This window comes from Macrobrachium rosenbergii, chromosome 2 (assembly GCF_040412425.1).
Source record: "Macrobrachium rosenbergii isolate ZJJX-2024 chromosome 2, ASM4041242v1, whole genome shotgun sequence".
Taxonomy (NCBI): Eukaryota; Metazoa; Arthropoda; class Malacostraca; order Decapoda; family Palaemonidae; genus Macrobrachium; species Macrobrachium rosenbergii.
The window spans coordinates 55,401,154-55,422,679 of record NC_089742.1 but is presented as its reverse complement, the minus strand read 5'-3'; the positions used below and the strand labels follow the sequence as shown (position 1 = coordinate 55,422,679).

The following is a 21,526-nucleotide window of genomic DNA, read 5'->3' as shown; positions in this document are numbered from 1 at the left end:
CATAAACAAACAATCTTTATCTGTAATGCTGGGAAACCAGTCTCAATAAATATCAATAAAAATAAAAAATACCGTATACGATTACTGACTCAATCTACCTCATGTGGCTTAGGTTAGTTACTAAGACAAACCATGATGCCCTTTGAAGATGAACACAATAAAAGGATCGACCAACTGTAAGTACAAGATCATCCAGCACCCTTTCAAAGCCCAAGATTCTCCTCCAAGATGATATGGCATATGGGATGACACCAGCAGTGTATCAATGTATCTACTGGCTCCAAATGAAACTTATAAATAACATGTACAGTATCTGCATAAGGACATTTCTCTTATTTCCGATGCACTGAATATTTTATGTAGAACAGAAAACTGGAAAAACACACATACTGTGTACAGAACTGATAGAAAACACAAATATTACAATAGGTCTGCTCAAGAAAGCAGTATAAGCAGAGTATTTGTGTTTAGCTTTTAAAGGCTAGAATAGCTTCATGTGCACCATATAAAAGTCCAAACAGCACTGGATAAAATATGTTGCCAACCTCACACGCAAAACACCACTGCCAAGAATATCAGTTTATCAGCCTTCAAGCACAAAGACCCAGAATACACTCATACAGTATACTAAGCAACATTCTGTAGTGAGTGAGTGTGCCTTTCTTTAAACAAAGGCAGTATAAATTTCTAGGTATCCAAGAAAAGCACAGAACTCCAAAAAAGATAAAACTCAACCAATCACGAATCAGCAATGGAAACATAATGAGGTACAGAACCAATAAAACAAACCTACAGAAATTGTTAAAATGTTAAACTGTTGTCAACACAAAATCTTTACCCACTGACATGGTGAGAAAAATAACCAGTTATGTTACAGACACAGCCCATTTACACAAATGATTTGATTACTGGGTCAGATTTTCATCCTGAGCCTGAAGAGAAAATAAAGCACATTTAACTGGCACACAAGAAAATCATCTTTAAGCAAAAATGATTTGAATCTATGAAATATACAAATTTTCTCATGCTCTTAGTCTGTATCTAATTGTTGATTTGCACATGCTTGCATGTTATTATTGAGTAGTTTAACCAGACCAAAAAGGGCTGGCCCATAGGATTTGTCTTTATTAATGATAAGGTTTAGATTTGATTTACTAAGCTGCATACCTTTAAAAATAGTTACCATAGTGCACATATATTCACTCCAGCTTTAGATTTAGCAATGGATGCCTTGACTTGCTTTTATCATTTGATACTGTTTGCAAATAATCATAATACTTCATGCAAAAATTATTATCAAAGGACCTCTCGAACTTCCTATGGAAGCCTTTTTTACATAAATTCTACACCAATCATTCCAATAGCTTATTCATATGCTTGTGGGAAGAGGAGGCATTCTCAAGAATTTTAGATTTCCCAATATGTTAGCCTTTAAAGTAGCCTTAAGACATGTTCATTTCATACCAATATCAAGTGATATCAGCACTCAAGGCATTTATCACTGAATCTAAAGCCAAAGACTAAATAGCTCACAATCTGATTGAAATATAAGAAAATAATATTAGTGAAATGTATGTCCAAATAACAATAAAAACCAATCAGTTTTCCATTACGAAATGACACAAATGTAAATTCAACTAACTCCACCCAGAGAAAAAAAAAAAAACTCTGTATCAGGAAGGAAATTACTCTACCTTTTCTTTCCCGTCAAAAATTTTTTTACCTGTCTGAATATTTGTTTGTAATCTATTTTCACCTTGGTATATATAATGTGAATCAATCACCTTGTATAGACCTTTAAAGATGATACTGGTCAGGATTTTTTTTATTATTGAATATATATTATTTAGCCTACACAATTCACAAAACTTAAAAACCTGCACCCGGATGGTTAATACTGCAAAGGCAGAAAGAGGCAACTGTAACTTTGGTTGCAGTCATAAACACACTCAGAACATTTTGGGAGGGGTAAGAAGGCCTTTGTCTGCAGGGGAGCTTTCACAACTGTTATTGGCTTAAAAGCATACATGTCACTTAAATGTCATTATGTTCATCGCTTTTGAGTGGTTGAGTATTGTGGGGAGGGGGTAGGCCAGGGTAAGCATTTATGTGGTGGGAGGACTGGAAGAATTGAGAGGGGAGGATTAGGCAGCCTTCTTCTGCCTCAACTGTCGTCATTTTTTCAGTTTCATTTGAAAAACTGTTTTGTTTTTTTCATTCATCTATTTTAATATCAAATACACTTTTCTAAAGTAGAAATACCAGCAAACTGAAACAACTGAACAGATTACAATAATGTATAGTATCGGTACAAACTGCCTAGCCATGCTGCATCACAACTTTTCTTGCCAAGCAGTTTCAGTCTGTGCTCATGTGTATATGTACACCATGCATGTGTATAGATACAAATATGCATCATGTTGAGGTAAACTACAGTATGCACTTGCTATGTATTTATACGGTACAGCATATGGAAATTTATGAATCCTCACTTGTCCAAAACACACCATAAATCAACTTAGGCAATTATTCATCATTGCTGAAACCTTGGGTAACCAGGTGATGCAATATGTTTACTAATAAACACAATTATATAAATCCCATTTTAATAAAGAATATTAACTTGTAACAAAATAATCATGCACAATGCAAAAGAGAGAGAATGTATTAAATACAGACATTATTACCATAAAACAATTAGGTAGCATTTAGAACTTGTTTGCTGTTTGTCCAGTTGTAACCATTTAAAAACTGCACAATATCTGTTAGCCTTTTGTAATCAACCGAGTCAAATGTAAAATGTAAACTTTACAGTTTCTTACAGAAATGCAAAACTACTTGGAGATATTATCTGTTCAAGCAACACAAACAAAAAACTAAGTATTGCAATTAATTCTTGTTCACTCTTCATTCAATTCTAAATTAGACTGTGTTTGGGCAACAGGTACTGCATGTTCCTATGAATTCAAGACATAAAATGATTACGTAGCATTTAGAAACTTTGCTGTTGGCCAGTTGGAACCATTTAAAGACTGAGTAATATCTGTAAATCTCTCACTCTGCAGGTTTAAAAGCTCTTGCAATCAACTGAATCAAATGTGAAATGTAAATTCTTCACGAGTACTGCATCTCTCTCTTACAAGTATCCACAGGTTGATTTTCATACCTTAAAGAACTCAGTACATCATCTTGTTTCTGTAAGTCGCTCATATTCAAAGTATAGTATGAACTTGATATACATTACGTGATAAAGTTAATACAGTACGTCACCGCTTATGGTGACAGCGACTTATGGCAGATTCGATCTTACAGCGCCTTTTCAGCACCGTTAACAGCGTTTTACAGTGCCATAACTTGATGCTGCATCAAATTAGGGCACTGTAAGCGCCCTTGACGGGACTAACGGCAAGAATAGGCATCAAGTTAACAGTGCTTACAGCACTGTACCTTGATGCAGCATCAAGTTACAGTGTCGTTAAGGCGCCAATAATGGCGAAAAACCAAATTACAGCGCAACAGTTTATGGTGTGTTTCTGATGGTGTCAAGATTTCACAAATTTATGCATGCCACACACACACACACAACTGAATGTGCAGGTACTACCTGAATGCAGTAAAAAATGATAATTACATGTTCAACATAAAATCAGCATGTGTAAATTTACATGTACAAGCATACATAAATGCATCCGTCATACTGCATTTGTTTGTCTTTCTATTTCTTTCTCTGGGTTATTCTTCATATAAAAAGACTTTTCAAATTGGGCCCACATAAGAAGGTTCAGCATATCTCATATGAGAGAGAGAGAGAGAGAGAGAGAGTATACAATGTACAGCATTCTGTGTTGTTTATAAGCATACCAAAGTGTGTCTGCTGTTTATAAGTGTATTTAGTGTATAAGGTTATAAAATAACAACAAGGTAGGGAGAGTTAGGGTATGACATTGCCATTTTACACCCGTACAATGTTTTTTTCATGATGTTAAGAAATTTGTATTATTTGACTGGGCCTTGGGTTTATTAATGCAGATAAAGGAAAGATTACTTGTACATTTAAACTAAAATATCACAAATATGCACAAAATTTAATGATCAGCTGAGGCCAGTGCATCCCCAAATGCTGGACACAAAGCACCAATCAGATGATAAAAGAGCTCCCAGTTAAATGCAAGTAATATCCCTTCTTATGTCCCTAAGGCCCCACCAAATACAAGCTACTAATGGTAACCAGTAGCTGGCATCAGCATGTATATTTTCAAATTTGATATTATATACATATATAATTTCCTGTTCATAATTAAATATTTTTACTTTATACAGTACACTGAATAAAATACCTTATGTTTTGTAAATTTCTCCCAAACATGGATATGCAAGATTTTATAGAATTATACACAATGTTATGTAAATACTATGCATTGTATTGTAACTGGAATAAAGATGCACCTCAGCTTACAGACACTTCGGGGTCTGGCTTTCTGATAATTAACAAAAAACCTATATCATAGCCTACACTTGAATATTTTCTACATATCTTACAGCTAACAGCGATTCCATATAGTTCCTAACCTAAACTAACCTGTAGTACTTTACATTTAAAATTCCTAACCTAAGCTAACCTGTACAGTACTTTATATTTCACATCCAATTTAAGGGATTTATACAAAAAATTTAACAAATCTAAAAAGGTAACAACAAAAAATAATCATAACATAGCTAATCAGTAAATAATTCCACTAAGTTGAGGTGTTAATTTCTTCATGTATTATATAATTACAATTCTACACTGGTTTCCATATAAGCACATAGTGTCTAAAACTTCAATCCCATAAAGTGGTTCTTTCTTTTAATCCCTCGACCAATGACCGCTCAGGCCCAAAGATCACTAAGGTCTTTTCCCTCCAAGAGAGAAAAGAAAGGTCGTGAATCCACATTGTAACTTAGTAGCCACTTGAAAAGGCCACAGAGTGGCAAAACACCTGTTGTGATAAAAAACAATGGAAGAAAGATTCTATGCATTTTTCACTAGAAACTGATGCTTGAGAATCGCAACTCTGACAATATAAAAATTCCTGCATAAAAATTACTGATCCCACTAAAGCAATATCTTTCACTGCAAATTGTAAATATGAATATCTAGTTAAATTCATAACCACCTTGACTATCATAAGTTACTGCATATATATTTTATAAAGTTACATTATATATCCTGAAGACTTACAATATGGATACAGTAAAGGCTATGATAGTGGTAATAAATTATGCATTGTAGTATATTAATTCTGGTTAATATTTGTATATAGTATTTTATATTATTTATATTTATATAATAATTTTGTATTATAGGCTGTGAAGGAATGCGACTTGCAATGTACCCTGTGGTATTAAAAGTGAAGTTGGCTTCTCTGTAGTACATGGTCTACAGTTATTTCCTTAAAACACACCATGTAAATTTATAAGAAACTGGTATGACAGCCTAAACATAACAGCAGTCTCACCAATAATATGCAGTTACTGTACATTGTCTCACATTTATTTACATGGAACATGTAAGAATTAGTTCCACTACTTCAGAGTCACTCAGATCTTAAGTTACTGAGATCTACTACAAGGTCTTTTTCATCATAAAATCTTAACCAAATAATGGCTAAGATACTATAAAGGAGAAAATGTGCCATCAGCAACACTTCACGCAGATACAATAACAGAAAAGCCAGCGCAGATAACCAAACCTCTATATTGGCAAAAGGTAGTCTAAATAATACCTGCACCCTCTCCCAGCAGAAGCTAACACAGATGCATACTCACTGATGTTAAACAGCCAGATAGGTTATTACAGAGGAGAGCAATCAACAGTTAAATCTAGCAACAAATGTAACAATGGCTTGACATTATTATTCATGTAAAGCGCAATCTCGCGTATCGTGCGATCCCCATATTTTCACCCTTAAAAATGATTTTATCATGTATCTCGTGTATCGTGCGAGTTTCTTTTTTGAGAGACTGAACTACAATGGACTAATCTTGTTCCCTCCATCTCTTTATCTATCCTAACTCCTAGTTAAATAAGTTAAAAAAAAGTACAAGAGAAAGATAATAAAAGTATCGTTATTAATGTTATACTCGTTGCATAAATGTGTATAGCCATAAACAACCGAATGAGAAGCAGCAGTTTTGCTATGAACAATTGAATAGGATAACAACAGCCGTTTTGCTTGCAATTCAACCATCGTACGATAGTAAAAAATTACCGTAGTTATGTTACAAATGACGTTAAGTATAACAGGACTGATATATTTTTACATTATACCTTTATTCGCTATGGAGAAAAGACCGGCAAGGAAATACACTGCTAAATTTAGGCTGCAAGTTATAGCTGAAGCTGAAAAAATAATGTTCAAGCTGCTAATGGATGAAACCGTAAACTTCGATATGCTCGACTGTACATAAAATTGTAGAGAAAAGTATTTTAATCAAAACTACTGGGCATGAAAGAACACATTTTACTCTTGTTTTCACGCCGATAAAAGATAAATACATAAAGCTCGTATTATGATGAAATCAAGTGAAAATAGCAAACATAATCTGTTGATTTTTTTACACAAAAGCCATGCCCCCAACACCATTTATTAATGAAAAAAATAACTAAATTTAGTTCACAACGAGACGTGTTTGTCATATTTCGATTTAAAAACACTTTGTATAACGAAAAATAACATTATCCCATATAAATAGAGCACCTAGAGATAATTTACGCTAACTAGAAGAAAGAAAATCGCCCTGAACCGAGTTGAATACGGCAAAATAAACTTACCTTGTAATCGCCCACAGCTGATTTCCGAACCAAAACATTGATCACCATGTTTGTATTCTATAATACAATAGTAATATGAGAATACCTGTACATACAATATTATTGGATACAGTAAAGTAAAACATAACTTTTTCAAAGATCCATGAAAAAGATGCATATTTGTTATGTTTGCATTTTATAATATGATACTAATATGTGCATATTACATACACTAATTTTATATCTCATGTATGATGCGACCCCCTTAAAAATAACTACAAAATTACGTCTCCAAAAAGTCGCATGATACACAAGTATATATGCTAAGCTGATAACAGCACCAACTTCAGTTGGGCAAGAAACATTAAGATTCTGACATTGAGAAAGCAGAAATCCTATCTAGATCTGCAAACTCATTAGGCAAGAACCATATCCAGATTTCAATAAAAAGTGCTTTGAAAACTGGATACTGTATATGTAAGGCAGGAACTGCTTACAGAATTGAACATCAGCTGCAAGACGATGCTTCAATTCAAATTTTCATTAAGGAATAACCAATTAAGTTTCAGATACCATTTGGGCAAGAAAAGGACCCAGAACTGATTACATACTATTCATATAATACACTAGATCTAAATTCACTGATAAGAAAGTTTCTTTTGAGAACCACTTTTTGACGATTACCACGTGATCATGGAAGCACCAAAGAAATTAATTGGCATTCAATTATCCTTTTAGGTTTGGCACAGCATCCAAGTATCCTTTATTTTTATTATTTCCATATGATTTCGAAAGCACCCAAGGAATTACACAACAGAAATTAGACTTCCCACTGGTTAATGGCTAACTACTTTCATATCCTCCACTTACTTAGCTGACTGCTCTTTTCTCAATCTCAATCACACATCCATACTAGCTGTCTTCAAGATCTAAATCTATTCTGCTGCCTTTGAACACACATCTCTCAGTTACATCTTTATTTGTAATGCAAACTTTGTACAACAGTCATGAATCTCAGCATTTTAAGTCATATACTCACAATTCTCTTTCATTTTCTCTGTGAGAGCAATGTTTTGTTGCAGTGAGAAGCAAGCTTCCTAAGTGTATCATTTATGCTCTGTTTGCTAATGGGATACAGTCACCACCCTACTTATGAACATTCAGATATGAACAGACAGGGTCACAAGTTCAAATTTTGCTTTGCGTGCCTACATATTCTGCTCGTAAAAATTTTTGCAAGGAACAGAAAAATGCAAGGAAGAAGAACCTGTTCCTTTAACCCCTTCCCTGATTATCCCAAGTATTCTTGTGAAAAATACCATGAACTGTATTCTTCTTACAATCATGAGAATGCTAGTTCATAGTCCTAAAATATTCCTACTTATTTCTATCATTCTTTGATGAATTCCCATTTTCTATATTTCCTCTCCCCATAGGAAACGTTTATTATGTATTACTGTCAATAGATAAGTGATGTGCATTGTTTACTTTTGTGAACTTCCAATGTCAGACGCTGCTCCTCTGAAATTTTCCAAGTACATAACTTTCAAAGTTATATGAAGTTGTAAAGAAAATACTAAATTTTGAATATTGCATGAATCTTAATTCTATTTTCTTCTTTTTTACCTTTCTAGCATCCAAAGCAATTCTTTATATTACTGCATCATTTATATATGCAGTGAAAATAGTATAATCTATGACTCCAGATTAACTCGTGAATGTAAACATCAACAAAAATTATGCACTACATATTCAAAAACCAACTTACGAACAATTCAAGATATGAACGGCTGTCCAGAATGTAACTTGTTCTTAAGTAGGGTAGTGACTGTACTCTTATTTACCAGAACAATCTATTTCTACTCTAATTTTTCTTCCTACTGCAACAATTTTAGCCTGACAATCCAGTATATTACCAAGATGAAAAACTTGTCTTATCCATCCATCTCTTCACTGTGACTCGGAATGCTAGGAACTGAACTCCACCTAAACCCCCAAATGTTGAGCACCTTCTGCAACATCTATTACAATGAATACTTAATACAGTGTTCTGTTAACTCCAATACTTTACCCACACCCTTTTTCAAGTGGCACCTTCTATGCTTCCTTTACTATCGCCCAAATATAATTCAGGTCTGAATTTAACAATTCCATAATCAATGAGGCTTGGACTAACCACTACCTAAAGACAAACCCTGCTCTATCCTACAGCAGATACCAGATGAGAAGATCATGGGATCAGGATGGCACTGGGTAACCAGTGATCTACCTGAATACAGACCAAGTCAACAAATCCACCCATAATTGCAACAATCTAACTTCTCCTGTAGAAGGCTGGTTGATTGCAAAATGTGGATTACATGAAAACAGCTTCTGCTCACCAAGAAACAGCTAAACAGTTTCCAGACACTATCAAAACACTCACGGAGGAAAAAGTATATTTACCAAAGCAAGTATTCAGTGCCAATGAAACTTTCCTATCCTGGAAAAAAAGTGACACAGAGGACATTTATGAGCCAAGCGGAGAACCATCAAGCACACAGTTTTAAGGCAAGAAAATAATGATGTTGCCATTTTGTGCTAGTGACACTGGACTTATGATTAGACTTTATTTTACCACCATTCCCCCTCATGAAACCTCTACTTCACAAGCTCTATTGACCTGGTGTGGATGCAATAATGTTGGTTACATGGCAGACAAAACAAAGGAGCTGTTTTCAGGACTGACCCTCACTTCTGCCTGGTAAACCCAGGGAATTGCTACTTTGCCTTATAATAAGTTTAGGTCACATTACAGAAGATTCCCTCGAACAAGAAAAATGTAAGTGATAAATTGGACTATGTTAAGTTTTTTAAATAAATAAATTAAAACTTTCTTTACTGCTTTTCTAGTGACTGAATTTTTCTTTTTTTTTGGGGGGGGAAGGAAACAGAAAAATTTTTTTTATAACTAAACCTTACAGAAGTATCAAATATCAGGAAAGGAAATGGACCAAACAGATTTACCGGAACACAAGAATCTTTCCATGGATTTTGAGAGGGCATTACCCTGAGCATCAACAAAAACACATGAAATGGGATCTCTCATTAATTATGAACATCTTATGTGAATTCTTGAATCAAGTATTGTTTAATGATCTTGTCTAAATACAGCCTTCTCCTCACGCCCATATCCACTAACATGGGTAGTGAATTGCACGAACTTTGATAAGGTGACAAAATTGGTTAATCACTGGTTGGCCTGTGTGCACAAGACTAAAACTCTGATAAGCTGACACGACTAGTTAATCATGGGTTTGCAGGTCTTTACAAGCCTTCAGATTTATGACAGTCATAAGTAGATACTGTACTGAGTCTTCAGTTAAGACAGAGAAGTATCAACTACCACCAGTAAAATAAAAATTTTATCATATGGAAACATGCTAACCTAAAATAAATATTCCATACATCAAAAATTTTACCTGGAGCAACCTCCTTTCAGTCCCTCTTAATTGTTACTGCAACAATTGATCCAAGTCACCAAGGCAACAAATGACACAACAGATATAGAGAAAAGAGATTCTCACAGAGATAACTCAATTCTTTTTGCCTATATAAAATACTTAAAAACTGATGAACTGCACATTTCCTTGCATCAAGTATAAGTAAGAGGTTTGTATTTGTGAAACATTATTCAGTTTTAAATTGTTGCAGTACTATAAGTAATATGTAGCAAGAAGAAAAACTACCCTTATCAAGCCACTGGCAACAATTTATCAGCAAGTTCAAGACACACATCCCACTATTAATGAAAGTGGCCCAACAACGGTAAAGCATTTTAAAAATTAGCGTAATGGTGCCATGGTTGGCCAAAACAACAGAGCTGACATAAGTTTTATAGCACTGCATGGTTCTATACGACACCTTTGATCATTGACTTGCCTGAGATTCCACAATTAACAGCTGTGCTGAAATTTTATATGGCCTGTCACAACTGTAATTCATAAATGTTTGGCTTCCCCCATTTTCATTCATTCTTTTCTTTTGAAATGAGAAGTAAGTATCCATTCTCATCACCAACTCTTCAATAATCCTCTACCTAAATAAATCATACTTCTGCTGTTATCAGTTATTTGACAATAATGGTGACAAATTCATACACAAGCTGGAATAATGGAAATTATTCCGCTAGAAAATATTCTGCTATCATATCTGATATCCTACACTTTCCCAGATGAAACATACATACAAGCACTGCCTGCATTCCTTGCTGCATGTCTGTAAAATTCATCACAGTGTAGCCCAATCTAGATATGTAATGACAACAATATCTACTGCAGTCCAAGAGGTAAAATAAGTCTTAACTTAAACTTGAAAGTCGCCAAATCTAATTTCAAAATAAGTTGTCAATGATACGCAACTAAAAACAATGAAAGCTAATGGAATAAGAGTCAGCAACAGAAATCCAATAAATATTCACGATTTACTTAACCTACTGTAATAAATTATCACAAGTATGCTTACGCCTTAATAGATAGGTCTACAAGGGAGTTTAATAGTCTGACTTTCTGTAAGGTGAGCCTTTTCCTAATACTGTGCCTATTCTGTTACCATCTAAAGAGTATTTTTCATTAATATTGTGCAACCAAAAGTTTTAGGAATATCTTATTAAAGCTTATACTGCTACCACAGACAGAAACAAACAATTCAGTATAATACAGTAAAGTTTTCAAGGAAATTATCCTAACCTGAACAGCAATGCCATTGGTCCTAAAGAAATATATTCCTTACAGGTTTATATTTGATCGAATTTCCATAGCTATTTCCTTCCTTTGTAGCCATAAAAGTAGACCATTTCTGCAGGTAAGCTACGGTCTATAAAAATTTGATCATCTAAAGGTAATGCTAATCAGCAGGACGTGGTAGTGTCAACAAATAATTAACATGGTTTTTTCTTTGGTTAAAAAAAAAAAAAAAACTGAATGCCTCCCAATGACACTGAATGTTTGACTTCTATGCATGCACTCAGAATGGTGCAAATGAATGAATATACACCATAATCATATAACATTCTGTACAATCCTGCTAATTTTACCTATGCACTAACATGTCTATCAAATGTGCTCCTTAACACGTCTTCATAATATGTGCGACTTTTAACCAGCAAAAACAACACTTGCAAGTTACCTACAGACAAAATATGAATCTCAGTTCCATCAGCCCCTTCAGCTACTTGTGAATCCACCTAGGCAAAGCTACTAATAAAACTCAATGCTGGTTGATAAATAGTTGTTTCATCTTAAACAATAACTCAAGTTAATTGGCAGCAAGCTTCATTTACAACTTACTTAAGAGGTCAGCCCTAATATTTCTAAACCACCCATATCCACTGCTGTTGTTCTTGTGCACGAGACATAGAATTTTTCGGGGTGAGTGGCTGACTACATGAAGTGTGTGACTGCTCATGAGAAGAGCTTGAAAAAGAGTGAGCGGTCTCCATCATGGTAGTATCAGTACCATGCTGAGCCTCATCCACCACCACTGCTGCACACTCTAGTGCTTCCTGACACAAAGCTGTCGTCTCTACTGTGTTGTCTGAAGGAAGAAAGTAAAAACAAAAATACAGGAAGTCCAGATACTCACAGTCTTATTATATGTGCATCAACATTTACATACAAATGTATATTTGTATATATATGTACATAAAAAATGAAATGCATAAGTGTAGGTACAGTGCAATACACACATACATTATATGCATTCACATGCATACATATTTATACAAACATATATATATAATGCACATAATATACAAAAATACGCATATCCTTTCATTTTAAGAATATTTATTGCAAAACATACCAATTTACCTCAGAAAGATGAAACACAGCAAAGTCAGTCTTATTCTGAATTCTTCTTCAAAATCTGTCTTTTCTTGAATAAAGAACATGGTTTATTTTAGAATGATAATTTCTTGAAATACGGCATTCACCTGTGAATGACTCACTATATATCTCAAAATATTTGAAATCTATAATTCAACAACGGTAATCTTCTGTACTTTCATAAAAAACAGAAAAAAGCTGACTCTTCCCAGTTCCCATCATAACATTCAATTTTTACAGAATATTATACATAACCTAAAGACATAAAACTGTATAAAAAAAACACTGCAGTAAGTAAACCACGTTTCCCCGCTGTCAATTACTGTGTACCATTAAGACCCACAGACTCCAATATGAAGGTACAACTACAATAACAAACCCATTAAACATTTTGAGATCATTCTAAAGAACAGAAGTATTAGCATCAACATTTTCCCTGTATTTATGGAGAAACCACCACAAACCAGTATCTACACCTGGAAACAACATTCACATCATGGAAAAGTCCTCATATATAACCATACAATTACATATTCTGTAGTTCATATAAAAACAAACAATTGGCATTTGCTTTGGATGGATCAACTTGCCACTCTGCATTATGACAGGAACAAAAATAGCACTACTGTAATTGTATAAAACTAAAAATACAGTACTATCAAAGAAAGAGATTTAAATTTAGTGTTAGTATTTTTTTTAATTGACATGTACAAAAACCAAAATTTGCTTCCTCTGTGCAACAAGAAAACCAAACAACAATCACAAGTATTCTAGCAAATCGAGTATGTAATGTAATTCATAGTCAAACAATGCAAGAACAAAACCCAGTGACTGCTCCTTGGGTAACTTCCCATTTCCTTTTAACCTGTGGGTTATGAGCGATATCTTAAGTTGTCCTGACTCTCTGAATCATCATCTGCAATGGGCTTTTATTTGCCCAAATGCTAGGAGGGAAAAATTGTTTTTGTTTGTGCTCTCCATGGGTTAAATGTCAAAAGATAAAATCCACAGATTACATATTTACTGTAGTTTTAATTTATATGATGAAAAAAGAAACTTACTGAAAAATTAACTCAAGTTCTGGTATTACAAGACATCTGACCACTATATTATGCAAAACACCTATCTCCAGAACAGATAAATATTTATTTTTTTGAAACGCAACATTTAAAAAATAGGTTTTGATGTATGAAAAACATATTTTTGGTAGTGCTGTGTCATCATAGAAATTACACTCTCATGGTCCTAAGGGCTACTTAAGACTAACCAACCAATTACAAAGAATTCTCATATAGCTGGTCTTGGCCAGAATAGGCCTCCCCAACCTGTCAAGGAGGCATCTGTATTATTATCCCCCATACGAAGGGTGGTCAGGTTGGCCAGTTTGCCAGAGATCCCTTCCAGGTCCGCAATCTCAGATGAAGGCGATTGCAAAGCCTTTTCCTGGCATGTGAGAACCAGACTTTGTTTAAATCCTACAGCCACAATCTAAGGAATAGATCTATCACTGACTCATACTGTAACAGGCTCAGACTTTGTTCCAATTGTCATTTGGAAAAGTTGGGCTGTGCAAGGAGTCTTCTCAATTCCTCCCTTATTCTGGTGTGAGTGCTGTTGGGAAGAGACAAGTGGCCACGAAAAATATCCCAACAAAGTCCCAGCCTCAGAAAACATCTGCTGGGTGTAAAGTGGGACTTGTTCCTATTAAGAAACCTTTAGACTGGAGTCTGCCAACTACCACTCCCAGGTTTCATCAGCGCTCTTCTTAGGTGGCACAGGACACCAGTTGAATGCCTTCATTTTTGAGCTCCCATAAAATAAATAAGAACAGTACATATAAAAATTTATGCAAACAATATACTTGTTCAAACTTGAAGGGCCAAGGATCACCCTTCATTCAAAGGAATGCTTCATGGGATGCTGAGGAGTGTTGGCATATAGAGCCATCTTTCTCTATGGCCCCTTTTTAAAAGGGGTCTGGTTTTTGGGAAAAACTCCTTTACAGGAGGGAGGTGAGACCATCTCCACCCTAGCCCACTGAAAATTATACTGTGTCCCCAAGGAGAGGACTTCCACTGTACGTGATGCTGTAGAAGACAACCCCAACCATGCAAATCCTATTGGGCTTCAGCTCCTCCCTTCCTTGAACATGCAGTCTGGAAGTTGACTTCCCTTTTCTCTGGTAGGAGCGTCTTGTCCACTTTGAAAGGGGTGCTGATGCTATTGTTGTCCTTTCTTCTGTTGTCAGAATGATCCTTTAGTAGTGACTTTAGGCTTGTAGGGCTCTGATTCATACCAAGCTTTCTTAGGCTAAGGAAGAGGAAACTCTCAAGTGCCATTTTTTCACTCAACATAGTCTTAGTTCTCTTGTGTAAATGACCTACTGCATAAGCAAAAGAGTGCTATTGTTTAGGGCTGAACCCCACTCAATCATCAGGGGAAAACTGGATCTTTAAAATGTGATGATGATCTGCTGGCACCATTAACAAAGTTAACCAGGTGTTCTGAGTCTAATAGCAAAAGAATCTTTTCCCACTACAGTATTACAAATAATTTCTGAAACACTAATTTTCTTTCATACAAATCCATTACTACACAGTGCTCTCAGTCTGCTGTCAGCTTCTCCCAATCACACTTCCACCTGGTCAGATAAGTACATCCAAGCCCCAAAGCGCCTTTCTCACATAAAACTTTACTATTTAATGTTAAAAGAAAATCTGATATAAAACCAGACCATCTGCAGACCCCACTAATCCTAATACAGTATAACCTAAACAATAACAATCAATCTTAACAGCATTACAATAACACCTATTTCTTAATCGCTAAAGCTTAAACATAAGCCTAAATAAACAAAATCATAAGATGACAAACTCAATTTATTTACTTTCAAAGTAATATGAATGCTGACTGAAAGTCATAACCATACCAAACTCAAACGTTTATGAAGGTTCAATAATGGATAACTTACATTGTAATCATCAAAAATTAAGAATGAACAGATGACTCTTCAAGCAAAAGTAAAGTTACAGTTAAGACTTTCTTCAACATTGGCCTGCCTCAGCCTAGCAAAGTCCCAACACCAAACATGTCAGGTCAGAGTGATCATTAATTGCAGTTCTTCACAACAATGCTGCCAAATAGGTAGAATATCATCCTTAACTGAAGAATGGAAGCCCAGCCAAGACATCATCATCCCCTTGGCCATTGCAATGTCCTTAGTTGAGTTGCTTTCCTCAGTCACAGTTCTGGTCCCTTCAACTGCATCCTGGTCATGGCTGTGATCACTGTTCCAATTCCGACCATAGTAAGTTATAGTTGGAGAGCATAGTAGTCCTACTCCTACACTGGACACAGTTCCAAGTGCTACCAGTGGCTGAAACTCTTCTTGCCAAGAAGAAAATCACTAGATGTAAATCACTCCTTTTAGATCCTATAAGGTAATTGACTATTCACAGCCTAGATCATAACCAGTGTCTGCTCATCTGGGGGACAGTGAACAACTAGGGACCAGGAGCAGGATATCATAAAGCTTGGGCTGCAGTTGTGGACTGGGCTACAGTGGAAGTGGTAAAGTGATGATAGATGCATCAGATAACTGCCTTAACTGCTGCTGCATCATGTTTTGAAGAAAAGAGGATAGCTGCTCCTTCAAGCAAGAAATATAGGAGGTGTCAGCCAAAGCAACAATAACATCTACAGGTCAAGCAACAGGCAGAGTGGCTGATAAACAAAACAGGTTAGTTGGTTTGGTTGGTGGATGGGCTGCCTATACCTGGACAGTGAACTGCAATATAATTTGAAGACGGTTTTTTTTTTACAGCTATGAAAGAGGAGTATTCTGCTGCCCATCTGGAGACTGAAGATAACCTCAAACCTGCTTCCCCACTATATATACTTGTACCCCTTTGCATTTTACTCATTCCATACTCTGTAAATATTTGCTAGTGTCCGTTTTGAAATTATTAGAGGTAATAAATGTACAACAGCAACAGTATATCTCTTGATGTCCTTTAGTAATTTTTTATCACTGACCTACTGATCAGAATACGATAACAACAATAGAGAAGGCTCTTCTGTTCATGAATCTAATGTTGCTGAAATGGCAATTGTTTTAAAAAAATACTGCCCTTGGAGAGAATCCTTCCAAATAGTAATAAAGCTGTACTTATATTTGGGGGAAATTTATTTTTTACCAAATAATAACCTGTAAAATAACCATCTGATGTTGCTAAAGATCTGACAATGCATTATTTCAATATCTTACCTGTTCTCAGCCTATAGAAATCAGTGATTTTTAGACTTCATATAAAATGTTTTACAAACCATCTCAAAAGGAGATATGAAAGCTCTAATTCATGAGTAATGGAGAACTCAAGCCTAAACTTAGGGCACTGCCCCTACCTTAACTGCAAGTGAGGGCCTACCATCACTCAATAATCCTCTCGGTGTATGTCAGAACAAGATTTATGCACAATAGTTATTTCATGGATGAAGGGGAGAGTAAAGAAATATACAATATTAATAACCACATACAAAAAACATACTTAAGGAAACGGAAGATCACAAATTTAAGTGACTGTGCAACTGAGAGGACACCTTCTAAAGGACTTTCATTCTAGACTTGAGAGGCAGCAGCAGAACTCACTGTATTCAGGTGAGGAAGTGGAAGTTGACCTTTTTCCTTGAAGGATGTTCATAAACCCCTGAAATCAAGCACTCTTCTTCTTCTTCTTTATATCTTTGATAATCTACCATTAAGGCTAGTAAGACAATGGTTTGTAACTCCAAGCAAACACCAATGCAGGACAGCTAATGAATAAATTTGTAGCTCATAACTGTCCAACCTAGCACAAGAGCACTCAGCAGGGAGCAAACCTCTGGCACGGCAGTGAATGTTACCCTGTATCAAAGAATGCATGATACTTTTTTCTAATGATTAAATTTGCTTATGAAATCTATGTGTTAAATTATTGTTTCATATATAATAGTTGGAAATCAAATTTTAATGTGAATATTTCAATAGTGACAAATTGTAAAATCTTCGACACACAGCAGGTCACAGAATGAATGTATTCACTTTGATTAATCAACAACCATTCAAGACATTTTGCATTAACACAAACATACAATGGCAAAGACTTTACCTCCTCCCAGTTTTGTTGGTGGAAGAAAGTACAACACTGTTATTCATGCAAGGCAGATGGACCTATTTTTATAATGAAGTTACATGACAGAATCTGATATATACTGTAATGAAAAATAAGTCTAATTATCACTGAGTATATAATTAAACAAATTTTTTTAGGAGGTTCAATCAGATAATTGGGACATTTCTAGACTTACAAGGCTGGTCCAAAGGATTTTCACTTAAATGAGATGAAAACTGGAGAATGACAAAAGCCAACAGGCTAGACACTAAGTGACAAGTTCCAAAGGAAACAGATGAAAGGTAAAATGGAGAAAGCAAAAGAGCTGGGGCCTAAAACTGCTTCAAAGAGAATGGTTCATTTCCCAAAATTTGTGAAATTTTCCAATTGGTGTAACAACTAGTTGTGAGGATTTGGTAAAACTTGCTGCTTGTCATGCTGGCAAGATACATTTTCTGTCTTTAAATGTGTTGAAGGTATTTAGCATCGTCACTTTCTAATTTTGTATCTTGCTACAGGTACTTGATATACAGTGCTACCCCACTTTTTCGCACTTCATTTTGTCACGGATTTTTGCGGAACATATCTTTCATGTTTCCAAGGGAACTTTCACCAATTTGCAAATTTTTCTATAGGCCATATCTCTAAAATTATCACTTATTCATTTTTTTTAATTAAATTAGGCAGTGAACTGTTAGAATAGGCAGTTATAAGCATTTTAGTTTAAGGGGTACATGGTATTTGGCAGTTGTAAGCATTTTCAGAGGGGATTTCGCATTTCCACGGTGGGTTCTGAAACCTATCCCCATGAAAAGTGGAGTAGCACTGTATATGATGTAGGGTATCTTTAAAACACTTCTTTCTATAAAAAAAAAAAAAAAAAAAAAAAAAAAAAAAAATTGTTTTCTGAGAAAACTAAAATTGGACACTGCATGCTGGAATTTTTAAACATAAACCATTTCATTTCTTCATCTTATGCAATGACCAGTATGAGGGTAATATAAACTTAGAAATCAAACAGCAAATCAGAGGGCTATTAATGGTTATTCAATGAAAAAATATTTGCTTTGTCCACCACTACTGTGCTTAGATCACTAGGTTATTGCAAAAAATATTGCCTCCCTGACATTACAACCAAATAACCTGGCATTTCCATCTGGACTAATCAGCCTCAAGTTAAGGGACAACATCTTATGCAACATTTTTTGTTTCAACCAATGATGGAAAACTTTAAAACTTTCTCAGAGAGAGAGAGAGAGAGAGAGAGAGAGAGAGAGAGAGAGAGAGAGAGAGAGAGAGAGAGAGAGAGAGAGAGAGAGAGAGAGAGAGAATGTCGCTTTGACATTCATCAGAAATCAGTGACTTTTGATATTCTAATTTCCTGATGACAAAATGACAAACTTGTCAGAGAAACACATGTACTGTACTATGCATCACTCAGTGGTAAAATATCATTGCTTTGTTTATTTATCACCAAAGTCAGGAAGTTTAAAATACAGAAATCTTAAACAATTGCTCTTTCTAGCATCAAAATCTACTAAGCAGAGAAATTTGAGAAATACAAATAATAGTGTAATGCAGTTAAAGTAATAAATTTCTGGAGATATTTCATGATACTGGCTGTGAAAAACACTGATGCATATGTCGCTGGCTACCTTTTGAAAAAATTTGATCTTCATAGTTGTAAATACTGCCAAACCTGTTTGTTTATCCTTTAAAATTACCTCAGAAAAGTTCTCATTTGCAAAAACAGTGACCAGGAAGTAATTTGCTTTACTAGTAAAATTAAAGCTTGTAGTGAGTATGAGCTGGAGGAATTATTCAAAATTTCTCCTTGTTATGCATAATCATTACATAACAGCAAATCTCCAGCAACTTTCATCAAACATTTTCACCTTACTTACACCAGTAACACAAAATATGAGGAAAATTTCCTAACAAACACACTTTCAGTTCCCTGAAGATGTCTAATACTGTAATATCCATCTCTAAATATAAAATCAATAAAAATAGAAAAGTAATAAAGTACCTATCAAAATTATTTGCAATCATTAAGATCAAGGTTACTTCTTTTATCCATTTTTGTTATCTTTGTGTTAATACTTACAAATTTAAGCCTATGCTAATTTACCTCTTTCTGCAATTGTCTTATCTACTCATCCAAAAGTTTCAATATTATGAGCAGCTTATCGATATACCAAATGAACACTCAAGGTTACTACTTTTACCCATTTTTATTATCTTTGTGACAATACAAATTTAAACCTACGCTAATTTACCTATTTCGGCAGTTGTCTTAACTACTCACCTCAAAAGTTTCAATATTATAAGAAGTTTATGTGTATACCAAATGAACACTCAAGAGGGTCTTCACACCCAAGATCTACTCAATAATACAAGTAACTGCTCCTAAGGCTGAAATGTGGTCCTAGCTTGAAAACATGCTGGCATCTTATGCAACATATGAAATTCATTACTTTACTAACAAATTTATTGATGGTGTGATGCTCAATTTAAACAGACCTGTTTAGATGAAAATGCAAAAAGAGATGAAGGGAAGAGAGACAGCTAAACTACTGATAGATAAAATGTCCCATTAGTAGAGAAGGCAGACTTACAATGGGTGCACAAGGCCTGTACTACTCTACTGTATACATCAGAAAAGTGGGTACAGTACTGACAAGGAAAATGGAGATTCTGAAAAGGTAACCATAAACTGTCAAGATGATATGTGAAAAGAGCTGATGAAGAACAGTTAGTTAAAAAACCTGTTGATAAGGGAACAGCAGGATGAAGACCTAAGAAATCATGGAGAAATGGGATAGATGAAAGCCTAGGCCTGATTGGCGTTCAGGCAAAAAAAGGCCAGACAGAGAAGAGTGAGAGAACTAATTTTAATTCTAACCCCATAGAGGGAAAAGCTGGTGTAATGTTTATAATGATAATGATAAAGTGTACTGAGTATATCTTTTTTTTTATATCTAATACTGTACTAGCTACCCACAGTACACTATCAATATAAGAAATCTTGATTTAATGTACAGTATAACGCTTTAAATGCAACATAATTCATGTCCCCATAAAACCATTATTAATAGCTATGTTAAGATGGGAGAGATTTAGCTGATGAACACCCCGGTTTGGCTGATTTAGACTAGTAGAATTTGCTTGAGAGTTCTTAGAATTCTTGGGATCAAGATTAGCAACTTGACCCCATGGCTGTAAGAGAAACGGGAGTCATAAAACTTGTTAATGACCGGTCTTCTAATGCCTCATCCACTTCTGTCTTATATTCAATATGACAAAAAAGTGACATAAGCACTACACCTGCATATACAGATCCCTGGTTTCCCAGCTGTTAACTACCTAACTTTTTGTGTCTGTCATGCTGTTCAAAGATCCCATACCTTTGCTAAATTTCCAGAAGTTTCCATGACTGTATATTGAAACTTAGTTAACTTAAAATACTTAATTCCTTAATATTATCCATTTACCTCATCCTCATTTCATTAATGCAATCAAAACAAATCATGAAACCTAGTCTTTCTTTCAGCTAGCAGTTTATGGCATTTTGGGTTATCAGGTGTCTAAGTTAGCAAGGCATTTGTATCACTGATTTTTTACCTTTTCAAGCAATATATCAGCTGTATTCATAATTGCTTCCACTGAACCTTAAATTGTGTATTTTGCCTTTCAATTTATGATTTCCCAATCACATT

At 35.0% G+C, this 21,526-nt stretch overlaps 1 protein-coding gene across 9 annotated transcripts in view; it reads right to left on the bottom strand.

The window, feature by feature from the left end:
* Window positions 1-21,526, bottom strand: part of LOC136847231 (ankyrin repeat domain-containing protein 10-like) — an 85,311-nt gene that overhangs the window by 19,643 nt on the left and 44,142 nt on the right. For 4 of the 9 annotated variants that reach the window (XR_010855673.1, XR_010855674.1, XR_010855672.1 and 1 more), the window contains exon 6: window positions 12,121-12,367. The exons of 4 other annotated variants lie outside the window; for them this stretch is intronic. Coding sequence is in view for 2 of the 5 variants with exons in the window: in XM_067118740.1 (XP_066974841.1) it covers window positions 12,144-12,367 (224 nt within the window). In the remaining 3 variants the exon portion in view is untranslated. Of the gene's footprint in view, window positions 1-12,120; window positions 12,368-12,642; window positions 12,707-21,526 lie in introns of those variants that run through there. One more of the 9 variants, XM_067118762.1, reaches the window with a different exon arrangement.